The 18,912-nt window shown below is 49.1% G+C and overlaps 1 protein-coding gene and 1 long non-coding RNA gene across 3 annotated transcripts in view; one reads left to right on the forward strand and one right to left on the reverse strand.

Annotated features, from left to right (window-relative positions):
• Positions 1 to 4,148, reverse strand: part of LOC142317218 (uncharacterized) — a 43,690-nt gene extending 39,542 nt beyond the window's left edge. The window contains exon 1 of the long non-coding RNA XR_012754679.1: positions 4,014 to 4,148. This is a non-coding gene — a long non-coding RNA (uncharacterized LOC142317218). The remainder of the gene's footprint in view (positions 1 to 4,013) is intronic.
• Positions 1 to 18,912, forward strand: part of TRAPPC8 (trafficking protein particle complex subunit 8) — a 170,714-nt gene that overhangs the window by 44,138 nt on the left and 107,664 nt on the right. For both annotated transcript variants that reach the window (XM_075353322.1, XM_075353323.1), the window contains 4 exons: positions 2,958 to 3,208; positions 3,442 to 3,557; positions 8,414 to 8,564; positions 9,619 to 9,719. In XM_075353322.1, the coding sequence (XP_075209437.1) occupies positions 2,958 to 3,208; positions 3,442 to 3,557; positions 8,414 to 8,564; positions 9,619 to 9,719 (619 nt within the window). The remainder of the gene's footprint in view (positions 1 to 2,957; positions 3,209 to 3,441; positions 3,558 to 8,413; positions 8,565 to 9,618; positions 9,720 to 18,912) is intronic.

Below are 18,912 nucleotides of genomic sequence, written 5' to 3' on the forward strand. Positions count from 1 at the left end.
GACAGAGAGGCTGATGCTGGGGACAGAGAGGCTGATGCTGGGGACAGAGAGGCTGATGCTGGGGACAGAGAGGCTGATGCTGGGGACAGAGAGGCTGATGCTGGGGACAGAGAGGCTGATGCTGGGGACAGAGAGGCTGATGCTGGGGACAGAGAGGCTGATGCTGGGGACAGAGAGGCTGATGCTGGGGACAGAGAGGCTGATGCTGGGGACAGAGGCTGATGCTGGGGACAGAGAGGCTGATGCTGGGGACAGAGAGGCTGATGCTGGGGACAGAGAGGCTGATGCTGGGGACAGAGAGGCTGATGCTGGGGACAGAGAGGCTGATGCTGGGGACAGAGAGGCTGATGCTGGGGACAGAGAGGCTGATGCTGGGGACAGAGAGGCTGATGCTGGGGACAGAGAGGCTGATGCTGGGGACAGAGAGGCTGATGCTGGGGACAGAGAGGCTGATGCTGGGGACAGAGAGGCTGATGCTGGGGACAGAGAGGCTGATGCTGGGGACAGAGAGGCTGATGCTGGGGACAGAGAGGCTGATGCTGGGGACAGAGAGGCTGATGCTGGGGACAGAGAGGCTGATGCTGGGGACAGAGAGGCTGATGCTGGGGACAGAGAGGCTGATGCTGGGGACAGAGAGGCTGATGCTGGGGACAGAGAGGCTGATGCTGGGGACAGAGAGGCTGATGCTGGGGATAGAGAGGCTGATGCTGCGGGTAGAGAGGCTGATGCTGGCGCACGTTTGGGAGTGCGCGGCATGGCGGATGGAGCACGTTTGGGAGTGCGCGGCATGGCGGATGGAGCACGTTTGGGAGTGCGCGGCATGGCGGATGGAGCACGTTTGGGAGTGCGCGGCATGGCGGATGGAGCACGTTTGGGAGTGCGCAGCATGGCGGATGGAGCACGTTTGGGAGTGCGCAGCATGGCGGATGGAGCACGTTTGGGAGTGCGCAGCATGGCGGATGGAGCACGTTTGGGAGTGCGCAGCATGGCGGATGGACCACGTTTGGGAGTGCGCAGGATGGGAGATGGAGCACGATGGGGGGTGCGCAGCATAGGGGATGGAGCACGTTTGGGAGTGCGCAGCATGGCGGATGGAGCACGTTTGGGAGTGCGCAGCATGGGGGATGCAGCACGATGGGGAGTGCGGAGTATGGCGGATGTAGCACGTTTGGGAGTGCGCAGCATGGCGGATGGACCACGTTTGGGAGTGCGCAGCATGGGAGATGGAGCACGATGGGGGGTGCGCAGCATAGGGGATGGAGCACGATGGGGAGTGCGCTGCATGGGGGATGGAGCACGATGGGGAGTGCGTAGCATGGCGGATGGAGCACGTTTGGGAGTGCGCAGCATGGCGGATGGAGCACGTTTCGGAGTGCGCAGCATGGCGGATGGAGCACGTTTGGGAGTGCGCAGCATGGGGGATGGAGCACGATGGGGAGTGCGCAGCATGGCGGATGGAGCACGTTTGGGAGTGCGCAGCATGGGGGATGGAGCACGATGGGGAGTGCGCTGCATGGCGGATGGAGCACGTTTACGAGTGCGCAGGATGGGAGATGGAGCACGATGGGGGGTGCGCAGCATAGGGGATGGAGCACGATGTGGAGTGCGCTGCATGGGGGATGGAGCACGATGGGAAGTGCACACCTCCCCCCAACACACACACGCGCGCGCACTGCACAACACACCACACACACACACTGGGAACCACAAACAACTGCCCTACACAGACACCCACACACAAACACCGCGGCACACACAAATATACGCACATACCGCACAACACACACATTGCACAAAACATACCTCCCCCCAAAACACACCACACACACACAAACCGCGCAACACACACACAACGCTACAGACACACAGCGCTCCACAAACAACGCAACACACAAACAACACCGCTCTCACCCCCCGCCACACCCAGACAACACCCAGAACATGTACAGCGCCCTACACAAACACTTGGTAACTACACACAACAATATATATATATATATATATATATATATATATATATATATATATATATATATATATATATATATATATATATATATATATATATATATATATATATATATATATATATATATATAATAAAACAAAAATCATACATGAACTACACAATACGTAAATTCTAGAATACCCGATGCGTAGAATCGGGCCACCTTCTAGTTATATATAAGTGGCAAAAAACCGTTTTCAACAAAAACATACTAAATAATGACATTTAGTATATTGCTTATTTAAGTGAAACATTTATTGTAATACAATGTGAACATCAGACATTTAATCATTTTTATGATACAATAATCAAGATATGAAGAACATAAAATATATTTATTGGAATACAACTCTAGAACACAAAAAACTAATACATTGTAAATATGTAATAAAATATGTAATATACAGTAATTACATATATATCTTGGGTGTGCATGTAGAATATCACTATATGGTGCCAACTGTAAAAAAAAATTACTTACAAGGGAATAAAATGAAAGGTTTTTTTTTTTTTTTTTTTGAAAATTAAAAATCCAATAATAAAACACACACACACACACACACACACACACACACACACACACACACACACACACACACACACACACACACACACACACACACACACACCTTGTGGCTCCCAAAATTCTATTTTTTTTTTACTATGTGCGGCCCATATACCCAGCCGAGTTTGAGACTCCTGCTGTATGAGTTGGCAGTAGGCCTTATTCAGGGCTGTAGAGTCGGTAAGCCAAACCATCTAAACTTTGCTATGTGTCGTTTGTTTTTTGTTTTTTTCCTTTACGGTTATATTATTTGTGTGGGCTTTGTTAGTAATTAGTTTAGTTTGGTGTCACTATTTTCTTTAGTTTATTTAAAAAAAAAAAAAAAAAAAAAAAAAATGTTCCGTAATATAACACTGGGTTTCTTGTGTTTGCCTTTTTCTTTAGAGGCTTTATCAAACAACTTGAAGACTCATCCACTTGACCAGCTGAGTGATGCCGGGGGTAGTTTTGATGGTCTCGATAATGGAAGGCCGCCAGGTACTGCGACTGAGGCGAAGAAGGCAGTGACTGGAACGCCCCATGGCAGTTGCCTGACACTTACAGACCACGATCGCATTAGGCAGTTCATACAAGAATTTACCTTCCGAGGACTTATACCACACGTGGAAAAGACCGTAAGACAGCTGAACGATCAGGTGAGAGCGCTTCAATTCTCATTCCATTCTTGGGTGTTTGTTACTTTGTGTCTGCGTAGTTTTAAGTTTGTATTTTAGCTGTAAATTGTATATTAATTTTTAATGAAAATGAATTTATATTAGTCATCAGTATAAAACAAGACTGTATTATGGTATAGCTACACCTTTTTTGTGTGTATTTTTGTCTTTTTACCATAAATTTGTCTCTTGATTCTCACTATTTTTTATTTCAGTTGATATCCAGGAAGGGACTGAGTCGGTCATTGCTTTCTGCCACAAAAAAGTGGTTCACTGGTGGTAAAGTGCCAGAAAAGAGCGTCAATGAGCTGAAGAATACCTCAGGATTATTGTAAGTTGTTATGCTGAGATCTGTATGACCTTGCCCACACCACTGATTGTCAGCTTTGTGTGTGCACTGTGCATAGGCAGAAAGCTGCTAGTTATTGGTGGGGGTGGGGTTAAATAGACTAGAATTACTAACATTGTAAAACATAATTAGTCCTCTGGTGATAATTTCCTTCTGATTTAAAATACTGATTCATTGAAAACTGCAACATACAGACCAGTAAGTGACACATCACTGGAATCGGGGGCTATGCCCGTACTTCATGCAGCGCCCATATTACATAGCAAAAACCTACTGACAGATTCCTTTTAAACTCACTATGATGCTGTTCAATCACAAAAAGTCAGCAACATAGGGTTGAAAAAGTAGATGCTTTGAAATGCCCATAGAGCAGGTCAGAAGTGCCAGTACGGTCATGTGAGCTTGTGACTGCCTACCTGCAGTGACCGTATTTCTTACCCATAGTTGGTGTGCTGTCCTCTGCTTCTCCTACGAGGTTCCTCGCTGTGTTGCTGCTCTCTGCTTTAATAAGCTTTGTGATCATGTGAGATTGCATGAGAACGATGGTCTTGCGCGATCACGAGGATGACGACTCCTTCCAGCTGCTTCCTGTCATTAAAGTGGCGGAAGAGGAGGTGGACATTGTGCTCAATTGTCTCATTGTGTTTGGACTGGATTTTCCAAGTGCATTAACAAGTTCCCACTTTCCAGTGCACTACCAGTCTGCACTGCGTATGGCATAGAATTGGTGATCAATGTCAGGTCATTGAAGACCGATTCCTGACAATTGCTTCACTTTCTTCTCTTTAAGGCTATGTGCGCACTGGAAAATGGAATTTTCTCAAGAAAATTCCGCAGGTATTCAAAGATTACCGCACCCGCGGTAAAAAAACGCGGCAAACCGCACCCGAAAACCGCATGTGGTTTGCCGCGGTATTGTTCACGGTATTGCCGCGGTTTTGCTTTTGCCACGTGCGGGTTGGGATGTGCTTTATTGCATTCAATGCAATAAAGCACATTGAAAAAGAAAAAAAAAAAGTCATTTCACTCTGAGATAGATAAAGAGACAGAAGAATAGATAGAGGGATAGATAGAGGAATAGACAGACAGAGGGATAGATAGACAGAGCACAGATCGCTGCATTTCCCACGGTCGGCAGTGAGTTCACATTACCGGCCGTGGGAAATGACCGGTAATTACCTCTGCTGTCTGCTGCATTCATTCAGCGCTGTGTCTGTCAGTCGCGGCTGGATGTAAGCAGCGCAGGACCTGTAGATTACGGCGGAGCTTTGTTTCGGGAGGGGTTAATAAAAGGGTTAACGAGGCTTGTTTGTTTTATTTAAAATAAAGTATTTTTCTGTGTGTGTGTTTATTCACTTTACTTACGGGTTGATCATGTCAGCTGTCACATAGACGCTGCCATGATCAAGCCTGGAGTTAATGGCGGCGATCCGCCACCATTAACCCCTTGTATTACTCTGACTGCCACTGCTACACGGCTGCAGGAAGAGCCGGGGACACGCCGGTGCTGCCGCATAATGCATGCGACAGTGCCGGGGCAGCTGCGGCTGATATTCTCGACTGTGGGAGGTGGGAGTGAGGCGGGGGACATTAACCCTGCCCCTCTCCCTCCCCAGCCTGAGAATACCGGGCCGCCGCTGTGTGCTTACCTCGGCTGGAAGGTAAATATACAGCGGAGCCCACGTTCTTTGTTTTCTATATGTCCGTTTGCTTTCTGTGTCTGTGTCTGTGTTCTATGTGTGTGTGTGTGTGTGTTTACTCTCTGCTTTGCTTCCTCTTCCTGTAATGACATCACTTCCCTGCAAAACCGCAGACAAGCGATGTACATTACCGGAGGTAAACCGCGAAATACCGCAGGGAATAACGCAGGAAAACGCAGTGAACCGCACAGAATTTGCTGCCTGCGTTATTCCCTGCGGGATTTCACGATTAACATTGGAGTCAATGGAGTGAAATCCCGCAGCGACGTACGGAAAAGAATTGACATGCAATTTGTTTTTGCTGCGGGAATCCCGCAGCAAAACATGCAGCTGTCAAATTCCGCCTAGTGCCCACAGGATTTTTTTTGCCCATAGGTTTTGCTGGTGATTCACTGCAGAGATGTTATGAAAATTTTCTGCAGCAAAACCGCAAAAAATCCGCGGCAAAATCCGATAAGTGCGCATATAGCCTAATAAGGGGACCTGAGTATTTGCTGGACAGATTGGAGAATAATTTGTTGCTGCCTGATATTGCAGCGTTCAGAAGCTCACATATAAGTAATTGGGGCTAAACTGCATTATACAGAACAGCCGCTACATAACGTAAAGACTAAGAGAAACCAAGGTGAAAATTGTGAAAACATACCCTGCTGTAACTAAATAAAAGCATAGTGCATATAAACATAGGGTACTTATTAAACACTGGTTTTGATAAAAAAAAAGCATAAAACTATCCCACCAACGCCAAGGTGTACCCAGTTGGGACAGTACCTACACTCTCTAATATTAAAACCTTACCATGGGTCTAAAATAGGCCTCAATGTGGCTAAGGGCTGAGAGTGACCGGGTCCCAACAGGACACAGTCAGGGGATACACAATTTGTTTTTTTTTTTTTATAATGTAAAGACTACCTGACTGCGATCTGTGCAGCCCGGCTTACAGGGCCTTTTCCGGCATCATTCTCATGAGATGTTGTTGTCAGATTTGGATGCCCCTGTACTGCCTAACCACCCTGTCTGCTCGGTGCCCGCAGGCTGAATTCTGCATGCTTTGTCATCTTCACTGCTTGTGTCGGAACGTTGCATTTGTTTTTGATGTGGAGATGGGAGACTGTATCAGACAGCAGAGTTACAGCATTTTCTGAGTGACTTTAGCTCTGTTTATTTTGGTGGAGTCGGTATAAAATGGACCGACTCCGACTCCTAAAATATATAATAAATTGGGGACAGCAGTGCAATGCAAAATGTGCTGAATATTTTTTCATAGGAATTTGGGAAAGTTATGAAATGTCCTATAAATGTCTGTTCTATTAATGATCTAAGGCTACATTCACACACAGAGTTTTTGCTGTGTTTTTGGAGGAAATGTTTCTCAGCTGCAAAAGCAGATCAGCTATTTAAAAAAACGCATCACCTGAAAGGTTTCTGAGCTCATGAATAATGTTTTCAATAGCAAAAGCAGATTAGAAAAACGCCACACAAGCTGGCATGCTCATTCTTTGTGAGGATCTGTTTTTGAGCCCAAAAACGGATCCTCACAGAACGCTGTGTCTGAATGTCCTATCTTGAAACCCATTACCTTTGCTGGATGCCCAGAGTTGCTCCATTTCACTGAATTATTTTGCCATCAATGTTCATTATGTTTGCCAACAAAGAAATTGTTAGCAAGTCACTGGCAGTAAAATATACTAAAGCTCATCACAGCAGCCAGTTTCTCCAGGCCTTAGTGGAAAAAGTTCTGCAAGATTAGGAATGCAAAAAAGAACAGGTTCTTGCCGTTGTAATGGACAATGCTTCAAACATAAGTACAATTAACTGATGAATGAGAGTAATGAACAACATCTAGAAGAAAATTTAGGATTCAGTATGTGTGAGATGGAAGGCCACAGCGCTGTTCATGTAACTGAGGAACAAACCGATATTACAACAGAAGAACAGCAAAATGATACTTTAGTATTAGATATTCTTGTTGAAGCTGCTTCAAACACTTTCATATTCATCAAATGCGCTGTGTTGTGCACACGCAGCTGGCAATAAGAGATAGTCTGCAAGAGGGTCATGCTGGAAATCTGATTGGAAAATACTTTTCATTATTTATACTTTCTTGTGTAGGGGTAATTATAAAGATTTTCTCATACTGGTAGCCATCACGGTATTGAACACACAGCATGGTGGGTTGTGTGAGAAGAGAAAGCTCTGCTTCCTATTGTGTCTGGTAGATATGGGGAGAGACAGTAGGGAATGTGTATATCAAACCTGAGATGACCTCTCTGCTGAAGCACAGGCAGCTAGGTCAGAAGTGAGTCGAAGAAATGGGATGACATGAAAATTGTGGGAAATGTTTTCTAACAGGGCATACGAGTAAAGGTTCCGTCACACATAACGTTATCGCAGCGGAGTCACGGTTTCTGTGACGCAGTAGCGATCCCGTTAGCGATCTTGTTATGTGTGTCACTTACCAGCGATCAGGCCCCTGCTGTGAGATCTCTAGTCGTTGCAGAATGGTCCAGGCCATTTTCTTCAAAGGCGATGTCCTGCTGGGCAGGACACATCGCTGTGTTTGAAACTATGTGACAGGGTCACAGTGACTGTTGGGATCGTTATACAGGTCGCTACTGCGACCTGTATCGTTCCTGCATTGTTGGTAAGGTCTGACTGTGTGACATTTCACCAGCGACCTCCCAGTGACTTACCAGCGATCCCTATCAGGTCGCATCATTTTCGGGATCGCTGCTAAGTCGTTGTGTGTGACTGGACCTTAACACCAACTCTGATAGAAAACTACATACAACGTCTGGTGCCATCCTTCTAACCTTTACGCACTTATACTCTTGCCTGTCCTCATAGATAATGGTGAGAGAAGACCGGAGAGCTCCATCTACTGACCATAAATTCCATCATAAATGCACAGTAGGATGGGTTGTGTGAATGTGACAGCAGCCATTTAAAAACAATAAACTATATAATTGGCCCCTAGACAAGTGTAATTAAAAGAATTTATTTATGTATGTTACTCATTAAGTTTCTTTCCTAGAGGACCAATTTAATGAGCCTAAATCGTCCCACCTAAATGCTCCAGAAGCTTGCTGACATTGTCCTTACTGTTGATATAGTAATCTTTGGGGTTTTGTGTTGTAGGTATCCACCGGAGGCTCCGGAGCTTCAGATTAGGAAGATGGCGGACTTGTGCTTTTTGGTGCAGCATTATGACTTGGCGTACAGCTGCTATCATACTGCAAAAAAGGACTTCCTGAATGACCAGGCCATGCTGTATGCCGCGGGGTCGCTGGTAGGCCTTGCCTTACATCTTATATGTATGGTTCTGCAGGTGTATGGCTTTTATAACGTTATCCTCTCAATACTTCCGATTCTTTTCCTCCTTAGTAGGGGAGTCCTGCATATAGTTCATACACTATTAATTCCCTGTGCTAGATGTAATCTAGATCTGTTTTTTTGTGTGTGGGGGGGGGGGGTTTAAGGGTTAAATTCAGATGTGGCAGATTTGTTACATTTTTTTTTTTCTCTACAGTCCCACTTATCTGATTATAATCTGCAGAAATAGATATATTTGCCACCAAAACACTCTGATTTCAGATGAATTGGTATGATTTTTAGTCACCTGTTCATTTACTGCACTTAACCGCAAAGTGTGCCGAATTTCACATTTTAAAGAACCTTGATATCCTTTCCTTGGCGTAAGTTGTCGATGCTTAACCAATGGCAAAAAATACTGGGTTACGCAGTGACTCGGCCCCATTTACTTGAGTGTTACATTTTCTTCATTCTGATGAACAGTTGGCCGCAGGATCAGACCCCCGTCATTAAAATACTAGGAACTTACTATGGCCTTACTGACTAAATACTATTACTTACTATGGCCTTACTGACTAGCCTCACACTGTATTTTTGGATACTAGTGAATGCATTACACACAGGCCATGTGGCCAAGTGGATCTGTCACCCATCGACTTAAAGATTAATGAATACACTAGAATTTATTCCATCAACTTTTAGAAGAAACGCTATTATATCCTATGGATAACAGTTGATATAGTCCGACATGCAGTAAACACATCAGTCACCCACAAACTGTTATGGCATTGGTTTCATCAACAAAGCCATAATGAGATGATTAGTATGTGCGTCTAACTACATGCTACATGTAGGACAAAACCTAATCTGAACGGGGGGGAAGAATTGTTTAACTTATTATCTGGAGATTTTCTTCTGATCTCTGCTGGTACTAGACATGGATGGTCCCTTCTTACAATCAGACAGCTTTTCCATGAAGTGTCTCAATATTAGATTCCTCCTTTTTAATTATATATTCCTTCCTTTTTTAGGAAATGGCTGCAGTATCTGCTTTTCTGCAACCAGGTGCTCCCAGGCCGTACCCAGCTCATTACATGGACACTGCAATACAGACGTACAGGGACATATGCAAGTAAGAAACTGACTTGCTAGTGGTTCTTTGTGTGGAAAGTCACTGAATTGTGGCAATCTAATTGAATAGTTGGTCAAATATTTTTTGTTTTTAAATGGCCATAAGGCAGGCAGGGCAATGGGAAAAGAAAATGAAACTCTCCTGGTCAATGCACTGTAAGGCCATGTGCCCACGGGAGAACGTACCTGCGGAATTTTCTGCATGTATTTCCGCAGGTTAACGCAGCAGCTCCCCGGAATCCGCAGCTATTCATTATTGCGGATTTCTGGCGGAATTGTTGCGGTAAACCTGCGGAAACCGTGCAGAATTCCTGCGGCTTTCCCGCCCTGTATCTCCATAGTGGAAAGGCAGGAATTCCGCAGATAATTCCTCATGAATAATTGACACGCAGTGAAGTGTGGCTGTGGGACATCCGCAGCATTTTCCGCAGCTGCAAACACCGCAGCATTGATACAGCACTCCCCAAATCCCATAGGATAATATGGGGAGTGTCTGTACTTGCATAAACTTGCGGATTTATCTGGAAAATCCGCAGGTTTTCCGCGGCAAAATCCACAAGTATTTTCTCCTGTGGGCATATGGCCTAACTCCGGTTCTGGTTCTGTGAACTTTCCCTCCAGTCACCGACATGCGCGGTGATGATGGCAGACCATGCATGTCATTGATGGATGTCAGGATGTCGATTGGCTGCAGTGGTCAAGTTCTTGTAGTTGTCAGTATTACATTGCTGCAGGACAGTTCAAAAAGACCCCTGCAGTGGTGGAGGATCCACTAGGTCACTAAGTTGTTTTTTGTTTTGTTTTTTTTTTTTTTTTTTTTACTATTTGCCAAACCTTGGATTACCCCTTTTTAATATGCTCTTGAATGCCTCTAATACAAGAACTGTTTTCTTTGTCGCTCCATTGGGAGACCCAGACAATTGGGGTGTATAGCTTCTGCCTCTGGAGGCCACACAAAGTATTACACTTTAAAAAGTGTAACCCCTCCCCTCTGCCTATACACCCTCCCGTGGATCACGGGCTCCTCAGTTTTATGCTTTGTGTGGAAGGAGGCACACATCCACTCATGCATTCTCATACTTAGTTATGTCGGTTGGAAGAAAAGAGGACCCCCACGGGGCCCCCGGCATGTTCCCTTCTCACCCCACTATGTCGGCGGTGTTAAGGTTGAGGTACCCATTGCGGGTACGGAGGCTGGAGCCACATGCCGTCTCCTTCACCATCCCTCATGCGGCTCTGGGAGAAGTGGGATCCTGAGCGGTCATCCATTTGCTGGGACCGTGCTCCATCCGCAGCCCCTGGTGGAACCTGCCGGACCGGAGCCTCTTCAACCTCAGGGACCGGGCCCTGCAACTTAAAGGTACTCTGTGTCCCCATAGGGGACTGTGCAGGGAGTGCACCTTCTTCCCGGAAGCCGCGGTAGTTGAAATTGAGGAGGCCGGTGGACTTCCGCGCCGACCGTGCCTGCTTGTCGGCCGCGGCCTCAAATTTAGTCCCTGGCTTCACCGCGGCCTAGTCGCGAAAATCCCGCCCCCGGGCCTGCCTGTCAGGGGTAAGGGCGGGATTACCGACATGACGTCGGATGTGAGGGCTGGAGAATCCTGCATGTCTTCCTCCCCCCTCACTGACCACTGTGGGGACCCCAGATTCCCGCTCTTTGCTGGCGCCGCCCTCGCCCCACTCCTCCCCTGAGAGCTCCGGCGGCCATTTTCTGGCATTCTGCCGGTGGATGCTTCTCAGTGAACAGCTCTGCAGCTCCGGGGGATCCACGGCAGGGAATCTGGAGGACACACTCCGCTCGTTATCGGTCGGTAAGCTCCCTAGGGTGCCGGAATAGATACACATTTTATATAGCTATATAGATATATAGATATATAGATATATAGATATAATAGATATATATCTATCTGTTCGGTCAGGCTGTATACCCTTTTCCCATATACCCTCAGTGGTCACTCTCCTAGGAGACAACAGCATGTCGTCCACAAGGAGCAAAGCTACTAAGGCACAGGTTTTTCTTTGTCGCTCCTAATTGGGAGACCCAGACAATTGGGTGTATAGCTATTGCCTCCGGAGGCCACACAAAGTATTACACTTAAAAGTGTAAGGCCCCTCCCCTTCTGGCTATACACCCCCCGTGGGATCACGGGCTCATCAGTTTACATGCTTTGTGCGAAGGAGGTCAGACATGCACGCATAGCTCCACTAGTTAGTCAGCAGCAGCTGCTGACTATGTCGGATGGAAGAAAAGAGGGCCCATACTAGGGCCCCCAGCATGCTCCCTTCTCACCCCACTTTTTGTCGGCGGTGTTTGTTAAGGTTGAGGTACCCATTGCGGGTACGGAGGCTGGAGCCCACATGCTGCTTCCTTCCCCATCCCCCTTGGGGCTCTGGGTGAAGTGGGATTTTACCGGTCTCCAGGCACTGAGGCCGTGCTCCATCCACAGCTCCTGGGAATCTGCTGGACATGGAGCGGAGTATCTTCAGGGACATGGCCCTGCTACGTTGAGGTACTCGGTGTCCCCGTGGGGACCGCGCACAGACACACGGCAGCACTGCTGGGTCTGTTAGTGCGCCAGCGGCGCTGCCCGCACTAGTGCCATCGCACACCACAGCGTAGCTGGGTGTGTTAGAGTATTGGGGGACTACCGCGCTAACCGCCGCTGCCATTTTGATTCAGGCGCGGCTGGGACTTGTGGTGCGCCGGGGACTTCCGCGCCGACCAGGGCTTATATGCCGGCCGCGCTTATCACTCGAGTCCCCGGCTTGTGCGGCCTAGTCTCACTTCGTTACCGCCCACAGGCCTGCCAGTCAGGGTAGGGGCGTGACGCTGCACAGCACGGCAGCGCTGAGAGCTGGGGTATGTTTTGCATACTCCACCTCTCTCACTGTGTGCACTGTGAAACCGGATTCCCGCACTTTCTCAGGCACGCCCACGGCTTCCTCCTCTACACAGGACGCTGGCAGCCATTCATGTCAGTTTTTTTCTGTAGCAAGAAAAGAGACAAGTTTGGGAAGACCCTGGCAGGGATTCGGATAGTCACACAACCGCTGTGAGCAGGCGTTATGCAGCACCTGTAGTGCTGACTCCACTAGTGCCGAAGTGCACATATATATATATGCTTATACGCCATACATTGCACTGTTTGGTCGCACTTTTGTATATACCCTCCTTGATTTGTTCGGAGGAGATTACAGCATATTGTCGGTGTAAAACAGGGGTGCAGAAGCACATGTTTTCTATGCAGCCTGTACAGCATGTACGGCTATACGGCCGGCAAGTTACATAGACCCCCATTGTATTCAACTCAGCCGGAGTCTCTGATAATGGTCCAGGGGATGGAGACGGAGTCTGCAGTATTTACTGACAGATTTTCTGAGACTATGGCTATGATACTAGAAGCCTTGCAGTCCAGACAGGTCTCTCAGACCATGGGCACTGTTGAATCATTGCTCCCTGGTCCCCCTCAGTTGGAACAACTACGAGCTCCGGGGGTGCCACGGGCATCCCAGAGTGACGGCTCTGACACGGACAACAGTCCCAGACAGCCTAAGCGAGCTCACTATGAGCGGCCCTCGACTTCATCACACTGGAGGATCCCAGCAGGAGGACTCTCTGTGTGATGAGGCGGAGGTAGCTGCTCAGAATTCTGATCCTCAGACCGCTTTCAATCTCGATATACCTGATAGTGACGCCATAGTGAATGATCTTATAGCGTCCATCAATAAAATGTTGGATATTTCTCCCTCAGCTCCTCCAGTGGAGTAGTCAGCTTCACAGCAGGAGAAATTCCATTTCAGGTATCCCAAGCGTAAATTAAGTACTTTTCTGGACCACTCTGACTTTAGAGAGGCAGTCCAGAAACACCACGCTTATCCAGATAAGCGCTTCTCCAAACGGCTTAGGATACACGTTATCCCTGTCCCCTGACGTGGTCAAGGGCTGGACCCAGTGTCCCAAGGGGCATCCTCCAATCTCCAGGCTTGCGGCTAGATCCATAGTTGCAGTGAAAGATGGAGCTGCACTTAAAGATGCCACTGACAGACGGATGGATCTCTGGTCGGAATCCATCTATGAGGCTACGACACGCCGTTGGCTCCAGCCTTCGCAGCCGTAGGGGCACTCCAAGCTATTTCAGCTTGTCTTACACAGATTGACACGGTCACACGTACATCTGTTCCACAGGTGGCATCCTTAACCTCTCAAATGTCTGCATTTGCGTCTTACGCGATTAATGCTGTACTAGCCTCTACAAGCCGTACGGTAGTGGCGTCCGCTAACTCCGCGTTTTTACGCAGAGCTTGGTCGTTAAGTGAATGGAAGGCAGATTCTGCTTCCAAAAAAGTGCTTAACCAATTTGCCTTTTCTGGTAACCGACTGTTTGGTGAGCGTTTGGATGAAATCTTTAAACAGGCCAAGGGTAAGGATTCATCCTTACCCCAGCCCAGACAACACAAACCCCAACAGTGGAATGGACAGTCGGGGTTTCGGTCCTTTCGAGGTTCGGGCAGGTCCCAATTCTCCTCGTCCAAAAGGACTCAAAGGGATCAGAGGAGCTCAGATTCTTGGCGGGCTCAGTCACGCCCAAAAAAGACAGCCGGAAGACCCGCTACCAAGGCGGCTTCCTCATGACTTTCGGCCTCCTCTCTCCCCATCCTCGGTCGGTGGCAGGCTCTCCCGCTTTGGCGACATTTGGCTGCCACAGGTCAAAGACCGTTGGGTGAGAGACATTCTGTCTCACGGGTACAGGATAGAGTTCAGTCTCGTCCTCCAACTCGATTCTTCAGAACTTCGCCACCTCCCGACCGAGCCGATTCTCTTCCGCAAGCGGTGTGCACGCTAAAGGCAGAAGGAGTGGTGACCCCCGTTCCTCTTCAGGAGCAAGGTCACGGTTTTTACTCCAATTTGTTTATGGTGCCAAAAAAGGACGGGTCTTTCTGTCCCGTTCTGGACCTAAACCTGCTCAACAAGCACGTGATAACCAGGCGGTTCCGGATGGAATCCCTCCGCTCCGTTATCGCCTCAATGTCTCAAGGAGATTTCCTAGCATCATTAGACATCAAGGACGCTTATCCCCACATGCCGATTGATCCAGAGCACCAGCGTTTCTACGCTTCGTTATAGGAGACGAACACCTTCAGTTCGTAGCTCTACCTTCCGGCTGGCAACAGCCCCACGGGTCTTCGCCAAGGTCATGGCAGCAGTAGTAGCAGTTCTGCACTCTCAAGGTCACTCTGTGATCCCGTTTTTGGGCGATCTACTTGTCAAGGCACCCTCTCAAGAGGCATGCCACCACGCCCTGAACGTTGTGCTGGAGACGCTCCAGAGTTTCGGGTAGATCATCATCTTTCCAAAGTCAGATCCGACCCCGACCCAATCGCTAACATATCTACGCATGGAGTTTCATACTCTCTCAGCGATAGTGAAGCTTCCGCTAGACAAACAGCGTTCACTACAGTCAGGGCTGCAATCTCTCCTTTAAGGCCAGTCGCACACATTGAGACGCCTCATGCACTTCCCATGTAAGATGATAGCAACCATGGAGGCAGTCCCTTTCGCGCAGTTTCATCTGCGTCCACTACAATGGGACATTCTCCGCCAATGGGACGGGAAGTCGACGTCCTTCGACAGAGACGTCTCCATTTCTCAGGCGGCCAAGGAATCTCTACAGTGGTGGCTTCTCCCACCTCATGGTCAAAAGGAAGGTCCTTCCTACCCCCATCCTGGGCGGTAGTTACGACAGACGCGAGTCTATCAGGGTGGGGAGCAGTTTTTCTCCACCACAGGGCTCAAGGTACGTGGACTCAGCAAGAGTCCACCCTTCAGATCAATGTTCTGGAAATCAGAGCAGTGTATCTTGCCCTACAAGACTTCCAGCAGTGGCTGGAAAGCTAGCAGATCCGAATTTAGTCGGACAACTCCACAGCGGTGGCATACATCAACCACCAGGAAGAACACGCAGCCGGCAAGCCTTCCAGGAAGTCCGGCGGATTCTTACGTGGGTGGAAGACACGGCATCCACCATATCCGCAGTTCACATCCCAGGCGTGGAAAACTGGGAAGCAGACTTCCTCAGTCGCCAGGGTATGGACGCAGAGGAATGGTCTCTTCACCCGGACGGGTCTCTGGAGATCTGTCGCAGCTGAGGGATGCCGGACGTCGACCTAATGGCGTCAAGGCACAACAACAAGGTCCCGGCTTCATGGCACGGTCTCACGATCATCGACCTCTGGCGACGGACGCCTTAGTTCAAATTGGTCGCAGTTCCGGCTACCTTATGTGTTCCCACCGCTGGCATTGTTGCCCAGAGTGCTGCGCAAGATCAAGTCCGACTGCCGCCTCGCCATCCTCGTCCTTCCAGATTGGCCGAGGAGGTCGGGGTACCCGGCCTCACGGTAGGCCAACCGTGGGCACTACCAGACCGACCAGACTTCCGGTCTCAAGGGCCATTTTTCCATCTGAATTCTGCGGCCCTGAGCCTGACGGTGTGGCCATTGAGTCCTGGATCCTAGCGTCTTCAGGATTATCTCAGAAAGTGGTTGCCACCATGAGACAGGCTAGGAAACCAACGTCCGCCAAGGTCTACCACAGGACGTGGAAGATATTCTTCTCTTGGTGCTCTGCTCAGGGAGTTTCTCCCTAGCCATTTGCATCGCCTATTTTCTTTCCTTCCTGCAATCTGGGTTGGAAAAAGGTTTGTCGCTCAGCTCCCTTAAAGGACAAGTCTCAGCGCTATCTGTATTTGTTCAGAAACGCCTAGCACGGCTTCCTCAGGTGCGCACGTTCCTGCAGGGGGTTTGTCATATCGTCCCTCCTTACAAGCGGCCGTTGGAGCCCTGGGATCTGAACAAGGTTCTAATTGCTCTCCAGAAGCCGCCTTTCGAGCCTATGAGGGATGTTTCCCTTCTCGTCTTTCACAGAAAGTGGCCTTTCTAGTATCGGTCACGTCTCTTCGGAGAGTGTCCGAGCTAGCAGCGCTGTCATGCAAATCTCCCTTCCTGGTCTTTCACCAGGACAAGGTAGTTCGGCGTCCAATTCCGGAATTTCTCCCTAAGGTGGTATCCCACTTTCATCTCAATCAAGATATCACCTTACCTTCTCTGTGTCCTCATCCAGTCCATCAATTTGAAAAATGCATCTATTGGATCTGGTGAGAGCACTCAGGATCTACATTCCCGCACGGCGCCCCTGCGCCGCTCGGATGCACTCTTGGTCTTTGTCGCTGGTCAGCGTAAAAGGTCGCAAGCTTCCAAATCCACCCTGACTCGGTGGATCAAGGAACCAATTCTTGAAACCTACCGTTCTGCTGGGCTCCCGGTTCCCTCAGGGCTGAAGGCCCATTCTACCAGAGCCGTGGGTGCGTGCTGGGCATTACGGCACCAGGCTACGGCTCAGCAGGTGTGCCAGGCACCTACCTGGTCAAGTTTACACATTTTTACCAGGCATTATCAGGTGCATACCTACGCTTCGGCAGACGCCAGCCTAGGTAGACAAGTCCTTCAGGCGGCGATTGCCCGCCTGTAGGAAAGGGCTGTTTGACGGCCCTATCACGAGGTATTTTTTTACCCACCCAGGGACTGCTTTTGGACGTCCCAATTGTCTGGGTCTCCCAATTAGGAGCGACAAAGAAGAAGGGAATTTTGTTTACTTACCGTAAATTCCTTTTCTTCTAGCTCCAATTGGGAGACCCAGCACCCGCCCTGTTTTTATTAGGGTTTTTTGGGTTTTTCGGGTACACATGTTGTTCATGTTGAATGGTTTCAGTTCTCCGATGTTTCTTCGGATTGATTTGGTCTTTAAACCAGTTATTGGCTTTCCTCCTTCTTGCTTTTGCACTAAAACTGATGAGCCCGTGATCCCACGGGGGGTGTATAGCCAGAAGGGGAGGGGCCTTACACTTTTAAGTGTAATACTTTGTGTGGCCTCCGGAGGCAATAGCTATACACCCAATTGTCTGGGTCTCCCAATTGGAGCTAGAAGAAAAGGAATTTACGGTAAGTAAACAAAATTCCCTTCTTTTCACGGCCTGTACCTCTTGTGGGGCTATGTTACCTGCGGGTTCCACCTACCCTCACTGTGAGCAATGCTCGACTCCTGCCTCGCTTGCTCAGCCGGAGCCTCGGGCACTGGTGGGCCCCTCGGCTCATGTAGACCCCCCCTGCTCCCCCTGAGCAGGCTGCAGGGACTGAGTCACCGGTGTTGGCCTCTTTTGCTGAGAAACTCTCTGTCACTTTCTCAATCCATTGCACTGTCTATGGACAAATGGTCTTCTAAACTCCTTGAGGCATTGCAGTCCAGACCGGACCTTCCACAGGCCCGGCCCCTGTTAGCTCGTCTCCTCCAGGCCCCTCTCGGTCCGCGCCGCAGCGCGCTCCCAGGTTGGCCCCAAGTCTCAGGCGGAGGACTCCTGCCCGGACCGCAGTCCCAGACCGGCTAAGCGGTCTCGCTGGGACTCTTCCCCGACTTCCTCACGCTGCTCGGCATCCCAGCTTGAGGACTCTCTGGAAGACGAGGCGGACGTGGGAGCTCAGGGCTCTGACCCTGACTTCGCCCTTAACCTTGATACACCTGAGGGGGACGCCTTAGTAAATGATCTTATCTCGTCCATCAACCAGGTGTTGGATCTCTCACCCCCGCCTCCTCCTGTAGAGGAGTCGGCGTCTCAGCAGGAGAAACACCAGTTTCGGTTCCCCAAACGTACGCGCAATACGTTTTTTGATCACTCTAACTTCAGGGATGCTGTCCAGAAGCCCAGAGCGGTCCCGGACAAGCGCTTTGCTAAATGTCACACTGACACGCGTTACCCCTTTCCATCTGAAGTCGTTAAGGGTTGGGCTCACTGTCCCAAGGTGGATCCTCCAGTCTCCAGATTGGCTGCTAGGTCCGTTGTGTCTGTTGCAGATGGCTCCTCCCTGAAGGATGCCACTGACAGACAGATAAAGCTCTTGGTGAAGTCCATCTATGAGGCCACGGGCGCATCTTTCGCCCCGGCCTTTGCAGCCGTGTGGGCTCTCTAAGCAATCTCGGCTTGTCTGACTGAGATTAATGCTGTCACACGGAATTCTGCTCTGCATGTTTCGTCTTTGACCTCTCAGGCGTCAGCCTTTTCGTCCTACGCCATGAACGCCGTCCTGGACTCCACTAGCCGTACGGCGGTAGCCTCTGCTAACTCCGTGGCAGTCCGCAGGGCCAT

The sequence above is a fragment of the Anomaloglossus baeobatrachus genome, chromosome 6, assembly GCF_048569485.1.
Source record: "Anomaloglossus baeobatrachus isolate aAnoBae1 chromosome 6, aAnoBae1.hap1, whole genome shotgun sequence".
NCBI lineage: Eukaryota > Metazoa > Chordata > Amphibia > Anura > Aromobatidae > Anomaloglossus > Anomaloglossus baeobatrachus.